The sequence below is a fragment of the Battus philenor genome, unplaced genomic scaffold (genome assembly GCF_028537555.1).
Source record: "Battus philenor isolate CCGP_79_NKW_IND1 unplaced genomic scaffold, ilBatPhil1.0.hap1 SCAF_7, whole genome shotgun sequence".
Lineage (NCBI taxonomy): Eukaryota > Metazoa > Arthropoda > Insecta > Lepidoptera > Papilionidae > Battus > Battus philenor.
The window spans coordinates 8,934,317-8,953,807 of record NW_027181737.1 but is presented as its reverse complement, the minus strand read 5'-3'; the positions used below and the strand labels follow the sequence as shown (position 1 = coordinate 8,953,807).

At 32.9% G+C, this 19,491-nt stretch overlaps 3 protein-coding genes across 8 annotated transcripts; 2 read left to right on the top strand and 1 right to left on the bottom strand.

The window, feature by feature from the left end:
- Positions 1-223: 223 nt before the first annotated feature.
- LOC137931245 (GPN-loop GTPase 2) lies at positions 224-1,949 on the top strand. Of its 3 annotated transcripts, none has more exons than XM_068774674.1 (2): positions 224-357; positions 880-1,949. In XM_068774674.1, the coding sequence occupies exon 2, from the start codon at positions 1,036-1,038 to the stop codon at positions 1,927-1,929; it is 894 nt and encodes a 297-aa protein (XP_068630775.1). In that variant the 5' UTR covers positions 224-357; positions 880-1,035; the 3' UTR covers positions 1,930-1,949. The 3 variants fall into 3 exon arrangements, with proteins under 3 accessions (XP_068630775.1, XP_068630773.1, XP_068630774.1); XM_068774672.1 differs by having other exon boundaries at positions 606-1,949; XM_068774673.1 differs by lacking the exon at positions 224-357 and adding an exon at positions 401-486 and having other exon boundaries at positions 606-1,949.
- On the top strand, positions 618-1,031 carry LOC137931169 (proteasome assembly chaperone 3-like). The gene has a single exon (XM_068774576.1). The coding sequence runs from the start codon at positions 618-620 to the stop codon at positions 1,029-1,031; it is 414 nt and encodes a 137-aa protein (XP_068630677.1).
- Positions 1,950-3,921: 1,972 nt separating the features above from the next.
- Positions 3,922-19,395, bottom strand: LOC137931244 (constitutive coactivator of PPAR-gamma-like protein 1 homolog). Of its 4 annotated transcripts, none has more exons than XM_068774668.1 (19): positions 19,300-19,395; positions 18,836-19,045; positions 18,476-18,654; positions 17,477-17,590; positions 16,730-16,876; positions 16,480-16,641; positions 15,987-16,182; positions 15,743-15,852; positions 15,123-15,323; positions 12,905-13,187; positions 12,635-12,791; positions 12,129-12,254; positions 11,831-11,942; positions 11,268-11,492; positions 10,169-10,405; positions 8,813-8,994; positions 7,128-7,216; positions 6,910-7,043; positions 3,922-6,763 (listed from the first exon to the last, which is right to left on the bottom strand). In XM_068774668.1, exons 2-19 carry the CDS (start codon positions 18,981-18,983, stop codon positions 6,695-6,697), a joined length of 2,871 nt encoding a protein of 956 aa, XP_068630769.1. In that variant the 5' UTR covers positions 18,984-19,045; positions 19,300-19,395; the 3' UTR covers positions 3,922-6,694. The 4 variants fall into 4 exon arrangements, with proteins under 4 accessions (XP_068630769.1, XP_068630770.1, XP_068630771.1 ...); XM_068774669.1 differs by having other exon boundaries at positions 8,813-8,991; XM_068774670.1 differs by lacking the exon at positions 3,922-6,763 and having other exon boundaries at positions 6,774-7,043.
- Between the last annotated feature and the right edge of the window lie 96 nt (positions 19,396-19,491).

Here is a 19,491-nt window from a genome sequence, read left to right as displayed (position 1 = left end):
TCATGATTTATGTAATTTACATAACCACGCTGAATTACTTTTAAAAAATATTAATCCATGCATTTTAATTATTTAAGCTTATCGATTTCTATCCAGCAAATTTTAAGCACTATTTTTTTAAACTCACTGATCCGTAAATAACAAATAAAATAGCATTTTTTAAGAATTACCTTATTTATTAATATTTAATCTGTATTCTCTTTTGTGTCTAAGAAATAAATTTCAATATCGTTTATGTATCATACAATTGTGCACTAAATGTACTATATATATTAAGTTACACAAAGGTTATATTGTCTTTAAAGGTATTATTCTAAAGAAAGGCAATTTTTCAAAGAACTATTCTTTTAAGTTAAGGTAAGTTTTCTCAATTCTTGTCGCCAATTTAGTCATAGCTTTAATATGTCGGATTTGTGTTTGTAATACCAGGATGACGAACAAGTAATACCTACCAATAAATGTAAAACAATATTTACTGAAATTCAGGTAGGAAATCCTTTTTTATTATCAAAATTCTATAAATTTGGTTAATATTTTAAAGAAAACTACAAAATCCTTTATAGTAATGGTGGTATAAAAATTGACATTCAATTTATCTATTTTAGATTTAATTAAAGATGGATTTGTTGAATAGCATGAAAAATTTAACAATAAAACATTCACAAAATCAGAGTGAAACACAGTTTTTCAAGTCAATTGCAGCAGATATTGATGATGTTCCAACAGAAATTGTTATGGCTGAATATGCTGATAAAATTTTACTTATTGTGTCACAATATCAAAAAATGGGAAGTATGTTAATGATACAAAAAGACCAAGTCCACAGTCCGCTAGGTTCAGATGACATTTACACTACAAAAGTTATTTTTGGTGCTACAGGACTAGAGCAACAAGTGGCAGCGAGGTATCTGGCCGAAGCAATCAATATCACTAAACCATTGTGTATATTCATTAACCTAAAATCTTATGATATTGAAACAGTAAAAGCCTGCAAAGACATAATTCTAGATTTTAAAAAGGAAGAAAAGTAAAATAATGGAGGAAAAAGTAATAAAATTTAATTCTTTAAATAAATATTATGGTCAGCTTGTAATAGGTCCTCCAGGTGCAGGTAAAACAACATATTGTGATAAAATGTCATATTTACTAAGAAAATTAGGGAGAAAGGTTGTTATTATCAACTTGGATCCTGCTAATGAAAGAATGTCATATAAGTGTGACATTGACATCAGAAAATTAATAGTCCTAGAAGAAGTTATGGATCAATATAATCTTGGACCTAATGGAGGTTTATTGTATTGCATGCAATACTTGGAAAAAAACATTGAATGGCTTCTATGTCAAATAAAAGGTGATCATGGCACTAATTTCATATTTGATTTACCTGGACAAGTAGAGCTTTACTGCCATCATGATACATTAACCAATATTTTTTCTCGGCTGACTGAAAACACTAATTTACAATTATGTGTAGTTCATCTAGTTGACTCTCATCACTGTTCTGATGCGGGGAAATTTATAGCAGCCTTAATAATATCACTGAGTGCCATGTTAAAGATTGCACTGCCACACATCAATGTACTTACTAAAGTTGATTTATTGAAAAAACATAAAGACAAGCTTGATTTTGGAATGGATTTTTATACTGATGTGTTAGACCTTAACTATCTGTTAGATAAACTAGATTCTGATTCTGTTATGACAAAATATAAAAAGTTGAATGCTGCTTTGGTATCAATTGTTGAGGATTACAGTTTGGTATCATTCCAACTTGTGAATATGTTTAAAGAAGAAAGCATGATGTCTGTGAAAAATTCAGTGGACAAAGCCAATGGTTATGTGTTCAAGGCTGAAGAGGGAAGACACATTAACAGTATGTTGGCATGTGCTATGGGTATCAATGATCCTGTTGATATTGACAACTTTTAATAAATTTTTTCAATATTTAATTTTTTTTTTCACTGCCATGTTATCTCAATACTGAGTTAGTTATATAGTAAAACATAAAATTAATATAAGGACGAAATCATCATTTTTCTTGGAAGTATAAGACAAAACAATAACATTTTTATCCATATATCATGACACAATTTTCCTAAAATATGGATTCCGAAAAGTTTTCCAGTGACGCCTACGAGCTCGTCAACACAGCATGGTCTTCTCATTAGGTAGATCAAAAATATAATCAAAGTTGTGGGAAGTTGATGGATGCAAGAAAAGTTGTTGTAAGGATCTTTGGGGATGGCATATGTCTTGCAGTAGGCGTCTATTGGCTGGTGTGGACTAATGAATGGATGTTATAATAAATCCCGAAATCTGATGAAAACATTAAAATAATATGTACTTGTTATTATGTAAAATGAATTATAAAAACATAATAGAGTATAAAATAGTTGAATGAATGTAAGAAATAGAGCTACTCACTCTATTTCTTACATTTGGTTATATTACAAACACAAAAAAAAAATCGTGAGTGATCATGCAGTTGATTTTAATTTAAGGGAGGTCATACTGTAATGGTACATTTGTAATTAGTATACATATGTATATGTATAACAGTGTTAGTTTTTGTAATACATAAATGAATAATAAATTCTGATAAAATATCAACTCTCTCTAACTTTAAATTAGATTTAAGAGAAATTATAACGTAAGAAAAAAATCTCACTTTTTATTTCACTCTGGAAGCTAGAAGATATTTGCTGCAATTTCTATGTACTATTTCGTAATTTCAATATATTTTTCGAATTCCAATATAAACCTCGTTTTAAAATGGACTAAATATTTTATAACACTTAATTTTTATTGATGCCTTATTAATATAACCAAGGATAATTACTATTTGGTATGTATGGAAGAACAAAAAATAGGGAGTTGTTTTAGTTGAAAAAAAGTTGAGTCTAACTAAACCTTATTAAATAATTGAAAAGTTTTTTTCTGTTATAGAATCAGTAGATTTTATAGAAAATTGTGCCATGTTCTAGTATAAGGCTGTCAGACATTGTTTTATTAAGTCTTGAGTTCATCTACTTTTTTATTAATAATGAAATATGGTCTCTGGATACAGTTTTACATAGAATCTATTTTTTCAAGATGGCTTTGTGGTGCTGCATAAGTCTATAATTCTGGCAAGCAGTACATTATTAGTAATGTAAAACTTGTTAGGCCCCATTCTTTCACATAAGGTTACCTTTTACAAAAAGTATTGCTTTCTCTTAGTCTTTTTATTCCATACTGATTATGTTTATGTTGAGTTGAAATGATGCAATGGGAATTTATCTTATTTTTATATCATTTTCTTCATAGAGGTTCTGCATATTGACAAAACATGAATTAACCCTTTCTCTGCAGAGTGCCTAAAACTTTCTCAGCAACCGGCGCGATAGTAAATTGTCTGTACGACACATATTTCGTTATGTTACAAAATATCCGCACAGAAAGCGTATGCAGCTGTCGCGTTAGTAACAAATGAATGACCATTATCATGCAATTATTGACACGATAATGTAAAACAAATGTACGCTGTTCGCAGAGAGAAAGCGTCTACAGCCGAGCGCCAGCAGGCGCTATTCGCAGCGAAAGGGTTAAGAGTTACCATTGTTTTTAACTCTTATAAATTATATATATTCAGTCTTGATGAGACCATTATTACTTTTAGCTGAAGCTAGAATTATAACAAAAACAATTCATTTCAGATGTCTATAAACTATCAGGTTGAATACAATAAATTATTGGAAACCGAATCCAAAATTGATAAATTGCTCCAAGATAACGTTAAGTCTTCAAAGGTGCGCTTACTACATCAGTATAACGACATAAAGGATGCCACTCAAATCGTCATCAACCATTTAGCGAATATAGAAGAAACTTCCGTTACAAAAATACACGGGCGTCTTAACCTGGATAAATAAAACAAATTCATTGAAATGATGGAACGTTTATTTGAAGACAAATACAACTCTTTACAATTTTAAATTCATCCAATATTTTTGTGTTCATAAACTAAAATAAGTATTGAACATTTTTTTAATTTTACATTGCAGGTTTCTGTACTTAAGTTATAAGTGTTTTCAAAAAAGCCACAGTTCCATGTTTGCTACTTCAATTACGAAAAATGTTATGTATTATATGAGAAATATTCTAATATATTTTATTTTATATTATTTTGACAATATTAAGTGACAGTTGTCAGCAAACAAGTTTAAAAATGGATTAAAAGTTATACTGCTGAGTAATCTAAAACTAATTGGAATAATGGGTTTAAGACGAAAAAATAAAATCTACATCCTCCTCGGAATCACCACTAATGCGTAACATTTTAAAAAGTGTTAAAAGTATTTATTAAGCAGCACAAATGCAGTAGAATAACATAAAAGGCATTTCAATATTCATTCGATATATAGAAATAACTGCGTACACAGTGCCTTTTATTCATCGACCGTCTAATAAAATATATTATCTCGTGAGATAGTACCAAACCCTCTAAACATGCTTTAATTGTTGTTACACATAATTCTTAAAGAAAACAAAATACATTGAAGTTAAAAGTCTAATCGCTACATATCGTGTTTATCATTAAGCAAGCAGTAATATATATTTGTTTACACAAGTGTGGTCGTCGCGCGACCGCTAGCGAAGTTGGCAGCAGTGTCCGCGTCACTTGCACGCTGCGCTTCGGAGGTGTCAAGCGACCAAGTCGGACGCGTTTATGTTACATCTTGTTTGACGATCATCATTACCAGCGCGGCGGCTGGTATGTTAGCCGGTTAAGTTGTGACCGTATATCATTTATCAAAATCGATTCGTGGCAACAAATATGTTTTTAACGAATATGTTATTGTGGCAACATATTTTGTTTACGTAGTACCAGCCAGGGTTAAGCTTTCAAATTGTAAAGTCTTCATTGTTCCATTGTACACGGGTGCCGATGGCTCAGTAATTTCATTCATAGAACTTTGATGAAATTTAAATGGAATGTAACTGTATCATGAGCTGATCGTTTCAACAGCTTTACCATCAATCAAGTATCAGAGCAAGACTTTGTCTCAAATATTCATATTAGTCATTCCAGCTAAATTTAAGTATAACAATATAACAAATTTACAAAAATACATATAAAGTGAAGAACATTCACATTACTGGATTTCCCAAAATGCGTATAAATATATCACTAACAAATCTAAGTTTTTCTATCGAAATAATACCCTATAGGATGTGGAAATATCAGCATGTGAATGTTCATTCAATTTCATTAATGGTCTATCGTTAGACTTAAATCTATGAGTTTCAGACTCGTTCCAGGCAGTCCCATGGATTAATTTTCAAGAGCACCAACCAACATTCAATAAATGCAATTTCTATACAAAAATTTCAGCCTCCCTACCACTACATGGCATAACAACACTCGGTTTTAAACATATACCTATAAAATAGTTCAAAAATATGGTATAGCCATAGGTATATATTTTCGACACACACTTTTTTGAACCAAGTACTACTACACAAAGTTAGCGGAGGTACAGTCACATTAATAATAACAATATAACATCATCGATAACAATAGATTTAGCTCATGTAAGACTACTCTCCATTAACCTTGTGTGGTAGTGGCACAAACAACACCAAATTTCGAGACATTTCCTCACTCATTCAATAAAGCCTAAACATACATCAAGAGTTCCTATAAACAAGTCTGAACATTATTGGTTTAATCAATGAAATCAAGATAACGAAACACATCAACTTTCTATTTCCTAAAGTGAATGGTTTCAATAGCACATGGTATATATGTATTGACTTTTTCATACAGTCTAACAATATGTTCCGTATCAAAGGATTTCATAGACCAAACCAAACTTAGAATAAAACAATGATTTGGTAAATTGTAAATATACTATGTGTAAATAAATAATGCTGACTCAGTACTTTATATGCTAAACTAAACATATTATTTACTAAGTCATCTCACTTCTCAATTAAATGTGACTTAACAATCAATGTGTTAAATTATTTAATATATATTTTCTAATTATCACTTGTCAAGCTGTGGTGTTGATTCTATCTTTCTATAAGATATAATTATTCTACCTCTAGTGGTAGAATTATTTCCTTTCATCACTGCCTTTTGCTAGGAAAAGGTACGACCTGCATCCCATTCAGTAAAACTGCACTAGCATAATGCAGTAACAAAGAAAATTGTCATATCGGGTGTCGAAGCACAACACAGTGCATCTCATAAATGTCACTTGGCTTCAATATTATATTTAATTGAACACTTGATGTGACAATTCAATTAATATAAAATCAGTCTCAAAGAGGGGAAGTCTTTTTAGATGTAGAGGCACGTATACATTTTGTTGTACAGATGACTATCTCAAGTTACATGGTTTAGTTTACATTCAGTTTATATTAGTATACATTTCGTGCTAATATAATCTTGTTTTGACGTTTTCAATCTTTAGAATGCGTCGTGAGTGGCCTCTAGCTAGTAATCACTAGCTAGTGAATGTTGTTTGAGTTATCAGTTTCAATGTCTTTATAAATGTGCATTGTGGAACCATACATGTTTTACAAATGCTTCCCTTATTATTAAAGTGAAAGCAAAGGTGGTTATTATAGAAACTAAAAAGGAAATATATAAGAACAAAAAATAACAAAACAATAAGATAAGGTTACCTTTGGGTTACAGTACATTTTAGTTAGGTTCAGGCGCATCGCCCTGACCAATGTGCTCCTTTTCAGAATTATGAGAAAGCTCCACCACCTAGAATGCATTATACTTATTACTTATTGAATTTTAATAATCATCTACTGAGAAATATCAACTAGTTGTGTAATATTTTCTTATGCTGCGCTATAAAAATGAATTACTGTTTATTGCTACTTATTTGAATTTTATTCCGCAATCACCTTATTCTTGTCTAGAGGCCCATTTGCCTCTAGTGATATAGCTACATCACTTTTTTGGCTAGGAACCTTCTTTTTCCCTTTTCCAACATTCTTCTTCATAGTTTTACCAGATTTAGTTTTCTGAGCTTGAGATCCTGTGTAAGTAATAATATTTAGTCACGCATAGTATTATAAATGTTTTTCTTTAACTTAATTAATAAATGTGTGTGAAATTTAACCTTCTGCTTCATTATCTTGAATAACATCATCCTCAGGAGGACTACAGTCATCTCCTTGGAGCCCCACATCTTCAGGACGCACAGTTTTCCTGTAAAAAATAGTAGTGTAAAAAATCATTGTGCAATAATTACCTTAACTTCAAATAAAGTCTTGGCTCTCTCAACATGTTACAGTACGAGTCATTTTTTTAGTGCAGTGAAATCTTCAAAATTGATATTGACGAAATATCTACAGGATTCGGAATATAAAAACAAAAAGAGTTTTTGTTTTTGGATTTCATTAAAGGTCATTAAAAGAGACCTAATGAATTTTGCATGCGATTATCTATTGAAACAATAAAATAAAACCGTTTTTGTAAGGATAGATCAATCGCAATGAAAAGTAACCATGATAAAAACTTCTTGCTCATAGATCTAGCAATTGTGCATTAAAAATTTTTTATTTCATTTTAATTTCATTTTTTTTTATTTTAATTTCAATTGTGTAATTGTGAATTATTTTGCAATAAGGCGACTTTTATTGTGCGAAAAAATTGACTTGGATAGTGAGTAGTCCTATTAGATAAATAGAAGAAAGAAACAGAGAACTCTTAGACTTCAACTAAGAATAAAAGGCAGACAATTGGGATATTTTTTGGCCACATAGTAAATAATGAAAGATTGTTTCGGAGGCTAGTATTATGCATAAATCTCTGACCTGACTTTTGTAGGTTTCACTCTCTTCAGAATTCTTTAGGTAGGGTGTTACGTTAACTTCAAGAGAGAGTTGTCAAAACTAATTATCATTGAGGTAACCGTAGTTTAATATTTTCAAAATACTACATAACATTATAAAAAATCCATAATTAAAAATAATATAAAAACTACTACAAGGATCTAATAGCATGTTCCAGAATATGGGACCGCCTATAAATCCATGGACGCACTCTTTGCTTTTCGCAGCAGGCTCCGGCATATCTTACTTCCACGCTTCGCTCGAAGTAGCTAGAGACCAGACGAAAGGTATTGACTGGGTATACACGGTGAATCGGCTGGTGCCTGATGGCCGGCCACCATGCGTTATCGAATGCCACTCGATATCGAGCGATACCGACACAACTCGTTTAACCTTCGCACGATTGTGCTCAATGAGATAGTGGAGAGCGTCTCCAGTGCTCCTTTATGGGACAAATTCAAACTGTCACGGGTTTAAAATGGACAGCGTGTACCGGTTCATCATCTTTTCCAAAACTTTACCGACAGTAAACCTATGGGACGGTAAGACTTGAGATTATGATAGTTTAGATTTTCCGGGCTTAGGTAATATTACCACATCAGCCTTTTGCCAAGACGTTGGGAAATGGGCCAAAACTAAGCACCTGATCGCGATCTCTAAAAAGAGTTGCTCGCAAACAGATATCGAGGGAGCGCAATTGTCCGTCGTGAACGCGGGATGTCACGGATTTTTTCGTGGATAGAGGGACTGTACGGGGATGTTTCCATGCTGCGTGGGTTACCTAATCTCTCCTGACATCAAAGTGAATCGGTACGTCGTCTTCTACCCTGTCGCTCGGGAAAAAAGTACTACGGAGTTCCGCCGATTGATGAGGATCCATTGTCACTGCACTTTAGCATATTTATTATTGTTATACCATAGCTGAATTAATTGACCTTTAAATATCATTTTAAAAAATGTTAAAGTTTACCCATTAACAGTGAGCGTGGCGGGCTTGACAGGTTCATCGTGGTCACGGCGGGTGCGACGTGCTCCGCGCCCTACGCCTCGAGTGGCGCCGCGCGTACCGCGACCGCGTCCCCTGCCGCCCCTCCACCCGCGCCCCCCGTACGCGTTGCGTGGCGGCGGGGTGTACCCCACATAGCTCACCTGCTATACAACATGACAATGTTTCAACACAAATTGCAAAATATATCAACTTAAAGAGGAAGTTAACTACTTCGGTACGAGCATTCATGCAACATATGAAATTCTATAATAATATAAAGTGACGTAATAGGTCAACGTAAACACTGTAATTGTACAGATAAGGTAAAAGTTATTGCTATGCCGTGCGCGTTCAAATTACGGCCGTCGCCTAAAATAGAATTGTTTCGTGGCTGACAAGACTGACGCCGTACCAAAATGGGTAAATAAATTTCTTCCTGCCTCGTCCCTGTTACAATACATCACCCGCATCGTTTCCTAGGGCCTGCGTGACGGACGCACACGCGTTTTTTTTTAATTAGCGTTCATTTTTATAATCAATTATGAGTCTTTAAAAATTATTTGCATCATTTTTTTCGTTTTCTAGTTGTAATCAATAAAACATCAAATGATCAAATATCCTCGTGTCGTGATGGTCCGCAAATCAGTTCAGCCAAGCTGATCTAAATTGGATACAGGTGACAATAATGTGAGAATGTAATCATTTTCTGTATCATCATTAAGTTGGTATTAAATAATTTAGCATAAATGAGTTATGCTTTAATCATAAACAATATCGAAACTGAAACACCACTCCAAGATAGGTAGTGCCATTTCTATATAAATTTCTTGTAAAATATAACACGAGCCCGCTCGTATTAAATTTTAGAGCGTTGGAAGGTTTTGTTACACGAATTTTTTCTTCTAGCACAAACCTCTAAATATATTAAATCTAATTTTGACTCCCCCATGGTTCCCGTTTTTGGGCCTTTGGACCACTCGTACACTCCTATATATGGAACAGGGGCATGGTTAACAAAGGTTTAATAATTTTTTCAAGTTTAAATTTACTTTGAGTTTCTTCTTCCATACTTTTCAATTTTTCTTCTCTTCTTTACCTTTCTTGGTTCACAAATTATAATATTTATTACATTTCTTTCAAAAATCTCTAATCATCCTTCGCCGTCATTCCTAATATATCAAAGCCTTTTATTTTTGAGAATCACAATATGTTATATCACAGCCTCGATTACTATTTTGCTCGTATTTCTGAAAGTTTCACAAAAATTGCTTAATAAATAACAGTTGTGACGAGTTGAACCGTATAATAAAAGAGTTGGGTGTATGTGTATCAAATTACCTGTGGATACCGATGTGTACGGGCGGGGTAGCTACCGCCGCCCCACTGTCCGACGACAACGCCAGCGATCTCGAGCCTTGCACCTGCACCGCGTCCCCGTCCACGACTCCAGCCGCCCAATTGTCCTCCCAGTGACCCCCCGAGAGCACCTCCGACTACGCCAGCCACCAGCGGTAGCGGCGGCATCGCAAACTCCACTTCCAACCCTTCAAGGATTGCCTTGCGCATTCTCTCTACCTATATTATTAATTATCGGAATATTAAAAATAACAATATTGATTAGATTTGTTTTGATCGTTTGTTTACTTTAGGTGTAAAAGACAGTCCTCTGTGCGGGGCATACTTGAAGAGGGGTAGTACAGGGCTACCTATCTCGGATCACTGTCTGCTGGGATTTCCCAGGTGTTCGGTTGACTTGAGTAAGGCTAGCCCCGAAGCAAAATGAGCGCAGTGCAGCTAAGTTGCGGAAAGTAGCTATTAAACGGTGGTCTCATTTTACGTTTATCATATTAAACAATTTGAAAGAATCACTACTTCTATCTCACGTATTTTAAATGTATTAGTGAAAGTAATTTTGTTTGTTTTTTACACGTTAACTAATCCATTATTTATACTTTACCCTTTTCCATATCAATTGCAAATCAAAATAGTTGTATTCAGAATGTTCTAGGATCCAAATTATGTTTAACAAGAGTTGTTTGCGTTAAACAAGAGATTGATCGTAAATAAAAAATTAATGGACCTTATCGGAAGTTGTATGCTTTGCTGTATTACATCCTAATACCAAGTAGTACATTGCTTTTCTATTATACATTTTTTGATTTGTCTAATTTTTGTTTAGACTGTTTACTTGTAATTAGTTGTAAGTTGTTGTAAGTTGTTGTAAATTATTGTATAATCTGAATATTTTAGTAAATTGTACTTGTAACTGTAAGCAGACGAATTTATTGAAATAAAATACGATAATAACACCAAAACTAACCTCATTTATACATTTACCTAGAGCAGGGTATTAAATTGTACGGAATCCAAACTTAAACATAGATTGTCTCTTCCGACCTATAAAAGGGGTTGTAGGCATAACAAAAAAAAGCTCTACCTTGACAACAGTGTCGAGATGGTTGTCACACAGCTGCGCCAGGTGTTTGCAGTGAGCGGCGCGGTGTAAATTGCGTTGCAGCAACTTGCCGTCAAAGTATAGCCAGGGTGCAGCTACGAGCCATGGCACGGGCGCACCGCAAGCGTCGTTGGCTAGCAATGCCGCCTCAGCACCGGCCATTACCAACGCGCCCAGCTGTACTCCGCGGGAACTGATCCCATTTACCTGCAAAAATTATTTCATTCAAAAAATCACAAGTTTGCTACTCATTTAGCTGAAATGGCAAGTTAATTAAAAAAAGCCGGCACTAAACTGCTGTACCGCGCATACCTAACACGCGTTTCCGCCGTTCCGATAAGGGTGTGAGAAATTTACAGTAATTGTGTAAAAAAATTTATTAACAAACGGCAGAAGCTAAAGGAAGTATGTCAGATTAAAACTAGTCCGACCGAAGTGCTATACTGCGCATGCCTGACACGAGGCACAGCGGTTTCGATGAAACTATCATTTTGGATGGAAATTAATAAATTCGTATTCCACATAATTACTTTAACAAAGCGTACCGTCATTTCTTGTAGATGGAGGGCGTTCATGAGGTCGCTTGAGAAAGCTGTTGCTAAAAAGGCATCCAATTCTTGTCGACGCAATATTTGGATTTGCGACGTCATAATGAATCTGAAAATATAACATGATATTCAATATTCTAATAAAAACATTATTACTATTGTATAACATATATTTATTTTAGATACATAGTAATATTTCAATACAAGTATGTTTGCCGTCATAAAAAAAATCTGATTGTTTTTAATTATTTAAGTATGAAATCCAGATCCCTGATAACAGGAAAAAAATATTTACCTTAGCACAGTGGCCAAAATCAACAAATGTTGCGGCACATACGAAGTGTTTAACATCAATGGAGTATCAGACCTCATACAAGACAGAAATGCGCGCATACGTCGACACTTATCGTCTTGCGCCGTTCTGCAGGAGGTAAGAATATTTTAGAAATTAAGCAACACTTTATTTTTATCATATATTTCACAAATGTGTGTGAAAAAAAAGCACCGTATAGGCTTTATTAGGCATTTCTTCTGGTATACTATATAATTCTTCTTCATTTTGAGTTGATAGACGCCTGCAAGGCATATGCCTCATAGGATGGTCCGCATCCAGCGACTTGCCGCGACTTAATTATGTCGTCGGTGCCCATCAAGAGGGAGTCTACCCACGCCGCATTTCAAGTATAGAGTCACAAGTCTTTTAACAATTTTCTGTTTTTCAATTTTCTTAGTGTTTGGAAACAAGAAGAGAAGCATTTTTATTTCTTTACATATATTTGTGATAAGCAAATAAAAGCTCACCCGAACCAGAGCCTTTGCACGGTTGGCACAGGCCAATCCAGAACAATTCCAGGGACCTGCTCTGGACTCTTTCCAGGATTCACTCGGGAGTATATCCATTCTGCCACTTGAACTTGACAAGGTTTATCATTACATGCTGCGCTTGTAGTTCCTTCGTCTAAAATATATGGCTTTAGATTAGTAGAAGAACATAAATAGTTTTTGTGGTTTGTTTGTACTATTATCGTAAGAACAACATGGTATTAACAGATATCATAATAAATATTTTACCTTTAGCTTTTTGAGCCATGAAGCGATGATGGTGCATGTTGTACAATATGGCATACACATTTTGCCTAATGGGTCTAAAGAAATGATGTATGGATGGTATTTCGCGATGGTTATCATCTTCCATGAGAACTGGAAGCGATACTTGACGATGGGTAAGAATCGAAAGCATCTGTGGGTGCATCAGACCACGGGCGTGTCTTTCAGCACAAGTCCTTAAGACCTCTGCTGGTGCGGGTGGACAGTTGTCATCGCTCTGAATTATTTTACCCACACTTTGCATGCCCTGAAATAGTAAAGACTTTATATATGCATTTGTTATCTTTTTTTAGCTTAGGTTCTACAACACATGGCCTGCAATATATTCCATACTATTGTAGGGTATCAATGTTATAATATATAATAAAATACATGTGTATGACTGCATTGAAAGCAACGTTGAAATTTAATGTATTGTGACTACACATGTCACTAATATTTGTAGTAAGATCGTCTAAATGTGGTCTGTTCAGAATCTACACACGACTGTTAACCTCCCTACAAACCCATGGTTGTAAATTTTATTTGGTGTCCAGATACATTTTAAAAAAATAATAGAGAATTTTTTAAACCTCACTAAATTACTTCATCCTGACTATCGATTAAAATCGGGAGAAAGCATATGAAAGCCCGCAAACAATTAGTTTAATGACATTTATTACATATTACCAAAAAATGTATAATGTATAAATGATAAATTCTTTGTATCAAATACATATACATTGAGTTCTATTAACTGACATTACATTTTTATTCACTGTATGTTAGTTGTATATATGCATAATCGGTCATGTAATGCGACATTAATAGCACAAAGAAGGAAATCAAGAGATGTTGCAGATTGAGACTATCATTTTAAAATGGAAATCTATGCCAAATATGAATAGGGCAATCAGATTAGTTTGTTTTGTTTTTATTTAAATCATTTGATTTCAACTAGTAATTTATAAAAGTGTTGGAAGATAATAAAAATGTTTGACATTCAGTACATTATTTTTTTTAATCATATGGACTATTAGATTTGCATAAATATGTCTATTTGAAACATTATCTGGCGTAGTAATAATGACGCGATTATTAGGGAGTACTAAATGGCCCTTACTGTTACAGATATTTTATAAGATTTTTTCTTTTTTTGGTGAAAGGTTACTGTAATCTTATTGGCCTCAGATTTCAAGCGAAAGGTAGAATAGCCTAAACCTCTTTTTACCTCACCCCACAAAGCTTGAGAACGTGCTCAGGCTATGCGCATAATTTTCATTACCAGATAAGTGTTTTGGACAAGTACATAATTCATAATCTCAAATTGGATGCAATACTAAAAAAAAAACTAAATCAAGCTCTAGAGAATAATCATTGCGAGTTATACAATTGAAAACCATGGAACCCAATTAAAAGACAATTAGGCACAATTTGAAATGAATTATTAACATGAAAAGGTAATATTTATGTGCAATCAGATATTTTGACTGTTTACATTGAGTTTTGAATTGGGGATAATAAATGAGCTTCCTTGAACAGACCCTAGAAGAAATATACCCCACTATTGGATCGCAATATAAATATCACAATCTATGACATTCATGTATAGTCTGTTAGTCTACTAATCAATAGTATCCTCCTATGCAAGTAAGCTACTACAACTCTGAGATAGTAGTAATTAATAAGATTTTAACAAAATAACTCATAAGTCTTAAATATTAAGATATTTTACTGCCCTTGTAATAATTTTCTGACATTACTCTTTTTGATTGCTAAATATTTTGATGTATGCAGCATATTAGATCACTGGTTAATATATATATATATATATGTATATATATATATGTATATATATGTATATATATGTATATATATATATATATATATATATACATATATAAATTCAGTAAATTAAATGGAAATGAAAATAAATTCCTTTGACTCTAATAGGATTAGCTTGTGTAAGAGTAGCTCCAACGCAAAATGAGCGCAGAGACGCTTGGTTGCGGGACCTCTAACAATAAGATAATTAATTTACTTAAAGGGTAGGGCCAAAATAGTGAGAAAAGTTTATAATTGTGTGCATACATTTTGTTTTGAAATAAATGAATTGCTTCATTTTGCATTTGACTGCATATATCATCTAATTTCTACTCCCAACGGACAGATAATTAAGATATAAAAGGCGACAAATCCACACCTCCTTGGCAGCAGCATGTTCTCTTTCATTATGTTCGCCAACTTTACCCGCTTGATGTTGTTTAGCTGAACCCCCATCGCCACCTTCGAGTGTCATTGATGCGATACCGTGGACCATATCATTGGTGCCTTCTTCCATGCTAAAGTCGGCATGAATTGAAGCATTCGCGGTTGCCAGTTTGTAATCTTCCAAGCCTTTTTGCTGTAATTCATTGAGGTTTTGATGTTTCAACCAATCAAGTGCTTATATAAATAAATAAAAATAAGCCAAAAAAATTACAAATTAAAAAAAATCGTACAAAAGAAATAAGTAAAAAATTTCCTGGGATTCTGACATGAATACCATATTATTCAATAAGAAAATTATAATAATAAATTTTTGTTATCTATAACAGAATATTAAATTATTGATAGTTTTTGAAAATTATACATAAAATGAATTTTAAACCAAAAAATACAAAGGAAATAAAAGGGAAAAAGATGCACTCGGCTAAAACAAAATTTAAATAATTTTCTTCATGCATGTATTTGTATTTTACCAATGGATGCCAATGATTGTATGATGTAAAAGGCGTGGATGACCATAGCTATGGTTATGCATTCATATAATAAAAGAAAAACCTCATGTTCTGATGTCTCCGTAGCCAGCTTAGTAGTATCCATATCAGTAGAGGTCGATGGCGGGCTCATGTCTGGCTTGTGACTTTTTTTATTAGCTTTTGGACGCCGACCTTTAATAAATAAGACAGCTTAAATCCAAACAAAAAATAACAATTTCCACAAGTATAATGGAAGTAACCAATTATTATTACACTTATATACACATAGATATTAAAATTTACATTGGTTAAATTGTATGGCTTACCAGAGGCTGTTCTATATTTTAAGAAACCATCTTTAGTTCCATTGAGATAGTATTGAACAGCCTGTTTTAGCTTAGCTGCACGAAGATCATTCAGATCACCAAATATTTCAATACAGGCACCATCAACATCAGATGAAGGTAGCTCTCGAACAAATTGACAAATGGTTTTTATAAGAGTTTCTGGAGGAACTTGTTGCTGCAAACATAACATAGGTAAACATAACTAGATATGTCTAAATTAAACTATTTATATATTAATTATAAATATAAGTCACAAAACATAGTCTCTGAAACTTTTTATTTTAGACTGTTGGTTTAGTTTCTTGTATTATTGCATTCAAGTGAAGAGACATGTTCATTACACTATAGTTCTACATAATGTTGGCATCTTTACTGGTTATGGCACAAATACATTCTGCAATTATAACAAGAGTTTGGATACAATCATTGTTTTATCTTAAAATTTAGCAACAGTAATTAATCCAGACATTACCTTTTTTTGAGTGATTCCTAAACGTTTATAAAATTCTTGGAGACTTTGTTCAGACAAAATAGTGCCTCCCAATAATGCTGCCAAGAGGCACAGTCTCTCCTGTGGTACATCTAAAACTTTTGGCAACTCGTGAACCATATACTCTTTCGTTTCCAAGGACGACTAAAAAGTATATAAGTAAATTGAATGAATTATAACATTTCTCAAAAAACATATAACTAATAATAAATTATGGAAAAATTAAACATACCCTATACGTAAGCTTTAACTGTGATGAACTAAAATATCTTGGTGGTTGGAAAACTAGATATTCTCCAGAGCAGCCTACAAGTCCAGCGTAGGTTTTTTCCCTACATAAACCAACAACCTCTTGGCAATGATCATCTGAAGACACCATCTGCATTGCAAAATATAAAATAATTAGCATTATAAAGAAGTATTTATAAAATAATGTTATTCTTCAAAATGTCAGCCTTTTTTCAGTAAATTTAAATTACCCGAATAAATATTCAGGCTTATTGCCTGAATATATATATTTCAAGTATATATTTGAGTTATTTACCTGATGCAAGCAAAAGTTGTGGTTTAATTAACTAGCTCTCAAAATAATTTAAGGTAAACCAAAAATAATTTATAAAAGAAAAACTAATTTAGGTAGAACTAGAAATTTATTTGCAACAGGTAGTACTGAAATTATTTCTCTCTTAAAAACCGTTAGTCTGAAATGCATATATTGTCACATTTGGAAGAATAATCAAATGTAAATTGTACTAAATAAGCACAATGTTTTTGTTACTAAGAAATGGTGTTTGATATTTTATTATTAATGATAGGTAAAAGATACATCATTACAGGTTAATTATAGTTATCTGCCAGCAAATAATTTGAATATTTCATTATAATTACTTAACTTTCAGTGTATGTACTCATTGTATTAATAACAATACATGAAACATTAACTTTTATGCTTATAATAACAAGAAAGAAATTTACTTACAATAGGTATATTTAAATATCGAAGAGCTGTTCTAAGACAGGAATGTAATCCAGTTGGCGGCACCCACCAAACTTTAGGAGGCGGAGTTCCTTTTGTAGCTATATGACGCAAAACCTAGAGAAGGAAGTAAATAAAATAGAAGTTATTCTTGAAATAAATTACAAAATTTGAATTTGCAACAGTCTCATGTATTGATCACCATATCAAGTTTTAAAAAATGTGTTTATAATATATACCTAATTATTGGGTGAAAAGCAATTCTTTTTCCTACCAAATCCATCCAAATGACCTCAGTATATAATATATCAATTTCAGATATATTTTCTGAAGATATTGGTTAAATAACCACCTATAAACCCTATAAGATTGTGGTGCCATAATTTTGTAAATCATTGTGGAACATTACAGGTGCAGTCCATAGATTTGCCCTCATGTTTGAATTGTTTCTTGCTATGGCATCTTCACATTAAAATATTCTATTCATTTTTATACATATTATCAGTATTTTATACATATTCTATTCAACATACAATGGATTACATCCATTTTCGATGTCAAGTTGAGCCTGCCACCAGTTTGAGTGAAGAATAGGCAAAAGAAATTCAATATATCTAAGCAATTATTTAATTTAATGTAAAATTACATTTTTAATATACATTGAAATAGACTGATGGTGATCATTTCTAAGGTATGCTTTACAGTGTAATGACCATTAGGTTACAACAACGACTACAAATGATATAATTTATTTGTAAATTAATTAATAATATCTAATAACATAAGTAAATATGTTTTACATACATACATAATGTTAGTTGAAGGCTTAGAATGTCTATGATATGATTATAAACACAATATTATGGGTGGTTATGGTAATAAATGGCTAAATGAGATATAAAGAACATATTCAATTTTAATTTTAAAACTTTCATGACTTAATACATTTTCATTTTGAAGTTTCACACGAGAACAAGTATTTAAAAAATGAGTAGTACTTACAGAATTAACCCTTTGCCTGTAAGTTGCTTGAGTCTGGATCCAGTGCTGCGGAACTGCTGGAGGTGTTGGGTGTGCACCATTAAAACAGACACACATAGATACCTGATGTTCAGCAAGTGCTTGAGCCAGTGTTGTTAAAAATTGTACACATCTAGCCCATTGTCCACCGCAAGCCCAATCTGTAATCAAAGAAGCACTTAAATGAACTGGTTATACAAAAATTAAAGACCCATCGTCTTGTTCTATGTATTTGTTAGCGCCGTTTTGGTAAATTAAATATTGAAACCTGAACTCTGAGTCTAAGTTATTAAGTTACTTATTATTAGAGTAGCACAAAACATTTATTTATCAGAAAATTACCCGAAAAATATCCCCCGTAGAGACGATCCAGACATCCTTCTGCGTCAAGGACTAAACGAAAACCACCAGGATGATTTCTAGCAATTCTAAACAAATCTACTCCTACGCCTTCATTTTCTAAAAAAGTTTGTAGATCTTGTATGCCCATGATTATCGGCAAGTCAATTTTCTTAACAATTCGATCGAACACGTTCGTTTAGACTAATTAATCTGAAAATAAAATAAAAACTTACAATATATTATCGTAAAATATGGAAGTAATCTAACCACATGTCGACAGTACAATTTATAGGAGACTGTAAAAATAAAATATAGTAAAAAACATAGCAAAAAAATAGAACTATATACCCGGCACGTTCTAAATAATAATTTTATCATAGACCATGGAAAATTATTATTTTGCTACGACTAATATTGTCAGTGTTTAGCAAATTATTAACGAAGAAAACTTATTTAATACGAACCTCGATTCAAAAAACCATGCCAAGAGTAAATTACGGCAGCCGAAACTTGGAAACGGAAGCCATTTGTAAATTTATAATTTTCTGACCCTTTCTCGGTCTATAAGTCGCACAGATAAGAAATTATAAATTGCGTGAAGTAAAATATGTCACAGTTCAAAAATAATTCCTAATGAACAAATACTACAAAAACTA

Coding starts and splice junctions, on each gene's coding strand:
- LOC137931244 (XM_068774668.1), bottom strand. CDS start 18,983: ATGGGCATACAAGATCTACAAACTTTTTTAGAAAATGAAGGCGTAGGA. Junction 11,943..12,128: donor ATTTTGGCCACTGTGCTAAG/GTAAATATTTTT, acceptor TTATATTTTCAG/ATTCATTATGACGTCGCAAA. Junction 6,764..6,909: donor GGCCTCTAGACAAGAATAAG/GTGATTGCGGAA, acceptor AATGCATTCTAG/GTGGTGGAGCTTTCTCATAA.
- LOC137931169 (XM_068774576.1), top strand. CDS start 618: ATGGATTTGTTGAATAGCATGAAAAATTTAACAATAAAACATTCACAA.
- LOC137931245 (XM_068774674.1), top strand. CDS start 1,036: ATGGAGGAAAAAGTAATAAAATTTAATTCTTTAAATAAATATTATGGT.